Source organism: Crassostrea angulata, chromosome 1 (assembly GCF_025612915.1).
Source record: "Crassostrea angulata isolate pt1a10 chromosome 1, ASM2561291v2, whole genome shotgun sequence".
In the NCBI taxonomy this organism is placed as follows: domain Eukaryota; kingdom Metazoa; phylum Mollusca; class Bivalvia; order Ostreida; family Ostreidae; genus Magallana; species Magallana angulata.
Window position 1 is genome coordinate 46,319,852 of NC_069111.1, and position 9,267 is coordinate 46,329,118.

Genomic DNA, 9,267 nt, shown 5'->3' on the forward strand with positions numbered 1-9,267 from the left:
GCCCGAATATTGAATTTTGAGGATGATTACACCCGTTTTCATTGTATTTTGATGATATATTGATATATTCACAAAATGCACAAGAGGCTAATACCATTAGCATACATATTCAAGAAAACAATTTCAGCTTTTCTTCCACTTGCCGACTTGGGCATGGCGGTTCATTTCCTCCTCACCAATGTTAACGTTTTTTCCCCACCTTTTAACATCAAAGCCCCAAAAAGATATATACAATTAAATCAACACACATAATATAATAACTGAATTCCTTTAACACGTAAATATACCTTCTTTCCAGCAAAAATTTCGAATTTTTCTGGGTCACGATTTCCTCTTTGTTCGGTCGGCCATTTGCAATCCTATTACCGCAGCATGGTCATGTGACTAGATACGTCACACATATTAGGCCCCACCGGTGAATCTGAAGGATATCGATAATCTTGATAACATCTTGACAATATCAAAAATATACACTTTCAAAAAAAAAAATATAGAGAGAGACCAGATTGCTTTGAAATTGACTTTTCCATAATTTTGTGAATACTGATTATGATTATGAGAAAAGAAAAGGAGCAATATATTAAATTTTAAATTAAAAAAAAACAAACAAAAAACAGAGAACTCGGGACCGACCCCCCCCCCCTCCCCCCCCCCCTATGGCTGCAACCCATCCCCCATTGCGAGCAAATTTTAAGAAATCAACCCAGATTTTTTTTTCCGTAGAGGCACATATCAGAAGCAATAGTACTGTATGGGATAAAAAAAAAATCTATAAAATCTAAAATTGAGAGAGAGAGAATGTTTGTATAGTATTACTAATCATATGTAGTACAAACATTAATGAACATATAACTTTACACTCATTGTAAATAATTAAAGGTGACTCAAAGATTCAGTGTTGAAAGGTAATTCTAAAACACCTTAATAGGTAAACATACATGTATGTATACTTGCGACAAATATCTATTTTTAGATTTAAACTCAGTCCCAGATCTGTGTCATATAAGGTAAAAGGGAGGAGACATCTCCTTGTTTGGAAATTGACTAAATTCGATGAACAAGATTGTTTCCATTTCTGGCAGTGTTCTCAGAGATGACACGGTGGGTAGAGTATATAAGACTGCCCGGTACCTCTATTCCAGACTAACCAACAACTGCAAGATGAAAGCAAACTTGGGGTAAGAAATCAAATAATATTAATAGCTATTTAATATAAGCCTTAATTCCTTTACTGTATTCGTATTTTTTTTAATCCGGCTGTGCAAGTTTATCTGTTGAGCCACAAATAGTTTTTCAAATTTCAAAATCATTTTGGTTTTTTTAATTGATTTATTTACTTATCTAAAAATCGACATGAATTTTTTTTTGCACTGCAACCGAGACATTTTTTGTCCGACTTTCCCTTTTAAAAGCTTCGATGTAATTTAATACTATATATATGACTTCATTTCAGAATATAACAATAACCATGCCTATTAACCTGGTTGAGGACGACGTTGCCTGTGTTGTGATTGACAATGGGTCGGGCATGTGTAAGGCGGGCTTTGCCGGAGATGACGCCCCGCGGGCCGTGTTTCCCGCCGTCACCGGACGACCGAGATACGACGTAAGTCAGCTGTTTGAAACAAATTACGGATGCACAGTTCAAATATTTATTTTGTTTTTTGTTTAAGTATATTCTAAAATGAAATAAATCGGATTTTTTTAAACTATTTAAAAAAATCAATTATTTAAGTATAATACTTAAATAATTCAGAATAACCAAATTACTTTAAGCAAGTCTAAAATAATATTTATATATTCTTTTACAACGTTAAACAATTTAAGATATCATGTTTATTGATCATAGATTGTAATGGCGGGAATGGGAGGCAAGGATTGCTACATCGGAGACGAGGCTCAGAGCCACCGGGGAGTCCTGTCCCTGAATTACCCAGTAGAACATGGCGTCGTCAATAACTGGGACGACATGGAGAAGATCTGGCACCACACGTTCTACAACGAACTAAGGGTGGCTCCCGAGGACCACCCAGTGCTGCTGACAGAGGCACCACTCAATCCCAAATACAACAGAGAACAAATGACGCAGGTGAACAATTTTTTTATTATTATTATTATTTTTTTTTTTTTTTACAAAAGACGAATATTTGGTGTTGTTGTGTTTTCTTTATTGATATTTCTTCCAAATGTTATTTACTTCCAACTCTAATATTTACAGTATTTGAGATTATGCTAGAAACTTGCTAAATTTTCATTTCAAAAATGAAATATGTTAAAGTGTAGTAATAGAATATATTGACATCAGTACTTTTACGCTAACTTCAATATATTTCAACGTACAGATTATGTTCGAGACGTTCAACGTGCCCGGGTTCTACGTCAGCATCCAAGCTGTCCTCTCTCTGTACGGCGCCGGAAAAACGACAGGAATCGTGTTCGATTCGGGAGACGGCGTGTCTCATATCGTCCCCATATACGAAGGTAAATCGAAAGCAGCATTGTTCTTATATTAAAACTTTAATATAGTTGACATCTCGAAATAATTGTGAAATACAACGTATAAAATGAGTACATTATGAATGAATTGATATTTTGTTCAGGCTACGCTCTTCCACACGCTATTAAGAGAGTGGACCTAGCAGGCAGAGATCTGACCAAGTATCTACAAAGAATTCTTCATGAACGAGGATACAATTTTGTCAACTCTTGTAAGTATTTCTGCATAGTTTTGAAAATATTTATCAATAATCTATTGAAAATTTGTATTGAACAATTCTAATTGAAATACAAAATTAATGTCTTAATGTATCGATCGTTTTATATGTTTTCAGCTGAGCAAGAAATCGTCCGTGACATCAAAGAAAACCTGTGTTACGTTGCTATGGATTTTGAACAAGAACTGTGTGCCTCTGCGCAATCCTCCGCACTGGAAAAATCTTACGAACTTCCGGACGGTCAAGTGATCACCATTGGAAACGAGCGTTTCCGGTGTCCGGAAGTGCTGTTCCAGCCATCCTTTACTGGTAGGTGGCCAGATTCTAGATCTTTTATAAAGATTGAGCTTTTTGTATTGATATAGCATATTTTCGATTATAGGAAACCAAAACAATAGAAGATTTTATGCTCAATGGTTTTTTTTACATGAAATATAGGTGACAATAATAAAAAAAAATTAAGTATGCTTTCTCTTACAGGTCTAGAAGCGAGCGGAATACACGAACAAATCCACAACTCCATCATGGCGTGCGACATTGACATCAGAAGAGACATGTACAGTAACATCGTGTTGTCAGGGGGCTCCACCATGTTTCCGGGGATCAAGGACAGACTAGCCAAAGAGGTCACGGCCGTCTCTCCCAGTTCAATGAAGGTCAAGATCAGCGCCGCACCAGAGCGGAAATACTCAGTGTGGATCGGTGGATCTATTCTGGCATCCTTGTCCACTTTCCAGCAAATGTGGATCACCAAACAGGAGTACGACGAATGTGGACCAGGAATAGTGCACAGGAAATGCTTTTGACATTAATATAAAAGTCACAAAGTACATGATCTTATGGAATGAACTTTAAAAAGGAATGAGGTATATGGATGTTTTATACCGGAATCACCGCAAACAGCTGATTCCACATTGCCTATTTTCAGTGTTATACACTCCGAGACGGAACGGGACCGAACACTTTAAGGGGAAAATACGAGATCGTGTCGTATGTACAATGTTGGTGGTGCAAACTAGTACACCGACTATTTCTTTCTGGGTATATGCATGTTGTATTTTGTAAATACATGTACATACAAAGATCATATATATATATTTAATCATATTTTCTCGTTCATGTGTACATATTTTGGCAATTCATTATGACACCATTGACGTTTTCATCAATTTTCATCAAAAATGTCCACGGGTGTTTGCAATTTAATAGATATTTCATATATTCATATATATTTTGATGGACTTTTTTTATTTATTGATATTATTTATGATTGTGGATATCATGAAATAAATATTTCATAAAACTTAAACAGTATTTACTTTTTGATAGAAAATCATACTCTAATCATATACTCTAGCATTAATGTTTGAAAACATATCGGGCTGAGCATAGTACATGCACCTTGTTTATTATGAGGTAGAAGGTATACATTTTTTTATTATGAGAAAAATATATAAGGTCAAGTGCCTCGTGTATTAGTCGATAATACCGATGATACAGAGTCTGACATTCATTCAACGTTTATACGCACTATATCTGTTTCATATTCACCATCGAGTAAAAATGATAGGATTATATGTATAATTCATATAGAAAGACTAATTATATTCGATAAATGAACGGTTATATAAATCATAAAAAAAATAAGTTTAGAAATTATAATAAGATTATATTGTAATTAAGTCATTGTCGTCTCATGCATCGGTACGGAGGCCGCCAAGCGTTTTCCAGATGGGATTGCAGTGGTTTTCGACAATGAATACATGCATAAGCATAACGTGCATAAATATAATGAAATAAAACGCATCTATTCAATAACATCTAGATAAGAGTGATTAAATTGTTGGTGACTGTAACTGGAAAAATGATTAAAACAATCAAATGTATTTAGCAGTATCTTTTTATTGATATTTACACTTCTCCGGCAAATAAACTGATATATTTCAGCCACAGACGAGATAAACTGAATTAAAGTTTTTATATAGAATGTATTGTGTTATCTAACATTGGTTTTCAACACGGAAACTGCAAACTTGCTGTTAAACATGTACAATTAAATGCGTGACGAAAAACGTCATTACACAAATTTAAATACATAATTTTAAAACAAACGCATCCATAAAAACGTATTTTGATATCTCAGATATGACAATTTTAAATTCTATATGTGTGTCTCACACACACACACACACACACACACACACACACATATCACAACACCCAACTGTTCAAAAGTCAGAGATGTAGGCAAGTGTGGAGCGCTTGGATCATCTGTGATATGCCAGCGACCCAAAAGTTTCTGGTTGGAGTACCAACGTGGTCACGTCGACGTGACATGTACATAACGTTACGGCGCATTAGTGATTGTTTGGAAGTCGTCTACTTTGCCTATCTAGATTATTACCCTATTATAAATTACAGAAGCATACAGAATAGTAGCAAGGTTGGTTATAAGTTTACAAACAAATTATTTCGTACTTTCTTAGTTCGAGTCCCTTTGACGCCAATTTTCAGTAGAATAGCAGACTCTATATTGATATGTACACGTTTAAAGATCAATCCGTCAGCACTGTCCGCCTTGGAATAATTTTTTTGAGAAATGAAATGAAAACAATTCAGAGAAAATTCATTAAATAGCTATTCCGTGGGTTTTTTTTTTTTACAGAAATTCAAAACATGCAGAATAATGCACCAGATGCAAAATCAAATGTCTTTAAAAAGCGTGTTTATTAAAACTTTTATAAATGATTTGACTTTAAATTGTTTTCGAAACGCAGTATTTACCTCAAACTGAAAATTACGAGGATGTTTTTAAATCAAGCTCCATGTGTCAGTTGCTACATGTATATTCGAAGCAAACCCCTCTCCCCTCTCCAAAAAAGAATCGTATATTTTTTTTAAATACAATGTTTGGATGTTTTCACAGGGTTTTCTTTCTGAATGATTCGTTAACAAACTAAACAAACAACAGCATGTTAATCGATCGATTGATTCCACACCCCTACCGAATCAAATAATCCTAATATGTAAGTCAAAATTATTTTACAGCAGTTATTTATTCCCTTTTTCTAAATGAGAGAGAAATCAAATAGTTTGTAAGCTTCGAACATCCCCCCCCCCCCCCCCGGGCCCATACTGCTTCGAAATGTTTAATAAAACTTGAAAACCTTTACAAAAAAGGGGGCATCCTGAACATTTAACATTATGCGAATATACATAACATGTACAGTTTAAATCAGAATGAATGCATTGCATGCAAATATTTGCAATACATGTCTATGCTGCTTTTGATTAATGTATTTTATGCGTTTTACAACTATTCTACTATTTTTTGGAGAGAGAGAGAGAGAGAGAGAGAGAGAGAGAGAGATAGAGAGAGAGAGAGATTAAACGGAACAAAATTATCATTTATTTGATTATATCATGTAATTTAAGTGACTCAAATGGTCCAACATTTAACTGCTATTTTTAAACATTCGAAGTATACACACATTTGTATATATATTACAGCTCCTCTATATATACCTAATATCTATTTTTAGATTTAAACCCAGTCACAGATCTGTGTCATATAAGGTAAAAGGGAGGAGACATCTCCTTGTTTGGAAATTGACTAAGTTCGATGAACAAGATTGTTTCCATTTCTGGCAGTGTTCTCAGAGATGACAGGGTGTGTGGAGTATATAAGGCTGCCCGGTACCTCTATGCCAATCAAACCAACAACTGCAAGACTAAAGCGAACCTAAGGTAAGAAATGATTTTGAAATAATTTAAAAAAAAATAAAGAAGTACAGGTATTTAGACCAACGTCGCCAACATTTATTTTTTATAGCTTGTGCTAATTTTTTCCTGAGAAACTTGCATTAATCTTATTCTTTTGGACGAATTAAAATCGCAGCAATGTTTAACATGCACCACTGTAGGTTTCCATTCGATTTTCTAAATAAACTCACGCACGTAGCATAGTTTTTGAAACTAGTGGTGGGGAAGAGGGACAGATTTATCCCTAACTTTGACGAGCATACAAATTTTAAAAAATAAATTAAAAAATTAGCAATTTTTCAAAATCATAATCTGTGGGGAGGGAATGTTAGGGGAGTACATTAAACTTCAATTTTTATAATTTTACTATACTCCTTTCAATGCTCCTAAAAAGTGTGTGTGTGTGTGGGGGGGGGGGGGGGTGTTCGTGTTTGTTATCATAATGTGTAAAAGTGGGTGAAGGTTTGGGGTGAAGGCAGCCCCCTCCCTTATACTTCCTTGCTTCACATTTTCTCAATAGTCTCAATGTTTCATTACCTTTCAGAAAAAAATTTCGGTAACCAAACCAAACAATAACCATGCCTATTAACCTGGTTGAGGACGACGTTGCCTGTGTTGTGATTGACAATGGGTCGGGCATGTGTAAGGCGGGCTTTGCCGGAGATGACGCCCCGCGGGCCGTGTTTCCCGCCGTCACCGGACGACCTAGATACGACGTAAGTCAGCTGTTTTCTTGACAAATCAATTTTATTCAATAGCTTATTTTTAAAAATAAGTCTTAATCTACAATTAATACATTCATTTTTTTTCTAAAGAAAACATTCCTCTGAGTTCTAGATGTGTACAAATAAAAATATGTCAATTGATAAAATTCATGGAAATTTGCACATGTACATTTAATATTAAACGTAATTTTCATTTTTAGATTGTAATGGCGGGAATGGGAAGCAAGGATTGCTACATTGGAGACGAGGCCCAGAGCCACCGGGGAGTCCTGTCCCTAAATTACCCAGTAGAACATGGCGTCGTCAATAACTGGGACGACATGGAGAAGATCTGGCACCACACGTTCTACAACGAACTAAGGGTGGCTCCCGAGGACCACCCAGTGCTGCTGACAGAGGCACCACTCAATCCCAAATACAACAGGGAACAAATGACGCAGGTGAAGATTTATTTTCAAAAGTAAAAGAAATTATAGAGAATTTATTTACTCAATTCATGTTATTTTTAACTTGTTTTACGGAAGTGATTCAATGTTAGTATTTGATTTTTTTTCATTAAATATTCAGATTATGTTTGAACGTCATTTTTTTGTTTTTTTCGGAAGCTTCATTTCAAACGTATAATAGTGGAATGATCTTATTAGCATTGGTTTATTCCTAAATCTTTTATTTCAACGTACAGATCATGTTTGAGACGTTCAACGTGCCCGGGTTCTACGTCAGCATCCAAGCTGTCCTCTCTCTGTACGGCGCCGGAAGAACGACAGGAATCGTGTTCGATTCGGGAGACGGCGTGTCTCACATCGTCCCCATATACGAAGGTAAATCGAAAGCAGCATTGTTCTTATATTCAAACATTAATATAGATGATACATTGAATTATAAAATATTTAATTAATACATTGTGTATAAAATTGAATAAACGAATTGATTATTTGTTCAGGCTACGCTCTTCCACATGCTATTAAGAGAGTAGACCTAGCAGGCAGAGATCTGACCAAGTATCTACAAAGGATTCTTCATGAACGAGGATACAATTTTGTCAACTCTTGTAAGAATTTCAACTACGTACTGCACTTTTGAAAAAAAATGATACATTTCATAAAAAAAATGCTAATGGAAACACATTTGTTTAACTATTTCAGCTGAGCAAGAAATCGTCCGTGACATCAAAGAAAACCTGTGTTACGTTGCTATGGATTTTGAACAAGAACTGTGTGCCTCTGCGCAATCCTCCGCACTGGAAAAATCTTACGAACTTCCGGACGGTCAAGTGATCACCATTGGCAACGAGCGTTTCCGGTGTCCGGAAGTGCTTTTCCAGCCATCCTTTACAGGTAGGTGGCCAGCTTCTAGGTCTTTTATAGAGATTGGGCATTTTGTATTGATATAGCATATTTTCGATGATAGGAAACCAAAACAATAAAAGATTTTATGTCCAACGGGTTTTTTTTACATGAAATATAGGTGACAGTAAAATAAGAATTTAAGCATATTTTCCTTTACAGGTCTAGAAGCGAGCGGAATACACGAACAGATCCACAACTCCATCATGGCGTGCGACATTGACATCAGAAGAGACATGTACAGTAACATCGTGTTGTCAGGGGGCTCCACCATGTTTCCGGGGATCAAGGACAGACTAGCCAAAGAGGTCACGGCCGTCTCTCCCAGTTCAATGAAGGTCAAGATCAGCGCCGCGCCAGAGCGGAAATACTCAGTGTGGATCGGTGGATCTATTCTAGGTTCTCTGTCCACTTTCCAACAGATGTGGATCACCAAACAGGAGTACGACGAATGTGGGCCAGGAATAGTGCACAGAAAATGCTTTTGACATTAATGCATAGTTCGATACAAAATTGGCGATCTAGGGATGACAATTCAGGAAAAAATTAAGGACCATTGGGGTACAAGATTCCACTATTCTGGAACTTCCTTCATTGACGTTCCCAGGTTCCAAATTTCCCATCACATGACCGTCCAAGAGTGAATTCAGACTAGAATCAAATACTTACACGTATACATGTATGATGCGTTGTTGCAAGCCAGTACATCGTTTTCTGCAA

General features: G+C 36.0%; 1 protein-coding gene and 1 pseudogene across 1 annotated transcript; one reads left to right on the top strand and one right to left on the bottom strand.

The window, feature by feature from the left end:
- LOC128169987 (zinc finger protein 629-like) overlaps positions 1-390 on the bottom strand; it is a 35,992-nt pseudogene extending 35,602 nt beyond the window's left edge.
- A 1,074-nt stretch (positions 391-1,464) lies between these two features.
- On the top strand, positions 1,465-9,042 carry LOC128189384 (actin-1-like). The gene is made up of 10 exons (XM_052860982.1): positions 1,465-1,606; positions 1,850-2,089; positions 2,343-2,481; positions 2,601-2,708; positions 2,832-3,023; positions 3,195-3,257; positions 7,909-8,022; positions 8,145-8,252; positions 8,347-8,538; positions 8,710-9,042. The coding sequence occupies exons 1-10, from the start codon at positions 1,469-1,471 to the stop codon at positions 9,033-9,035; spliced, it is 1,620 nt and encodes a 539-aa protein (XP_052716942.1). The 5' UTR covers positions 1,465-1,468; the 3' UTR covers positions 9,036-9,042.
- Positions 9,043-9,267: the final 225 nt, after the last annotated feature.

What these genes read in the sequence shown, in the direction of transcription:
- LOC128189384 (XM_052860982.1), top strand. Translation starts at nt 1,469, where the DNA reads ATGCCTATTAACCTGGTTGAGGACGACGTTGCCTGTGTTGTGATTGAC. An exon ending in TATCGTCCCCATATACGAAG is followed by an intron (nt 2,482 to 2,600) that starts GTAAATCGAAAG and finishes TATTTTGTTCAG; the next exon opens with GCTACGCTCTTCCACACGCT. An exon ending in ATACAATTTTGTCAACTCTT is followed by an intron (nt 2,709 to 2,831) that starts GTAAGTATTTCT and finishes ATATGTTTTCAG; the next exon opens with CTGAGCAAGAAATCGTCCGT.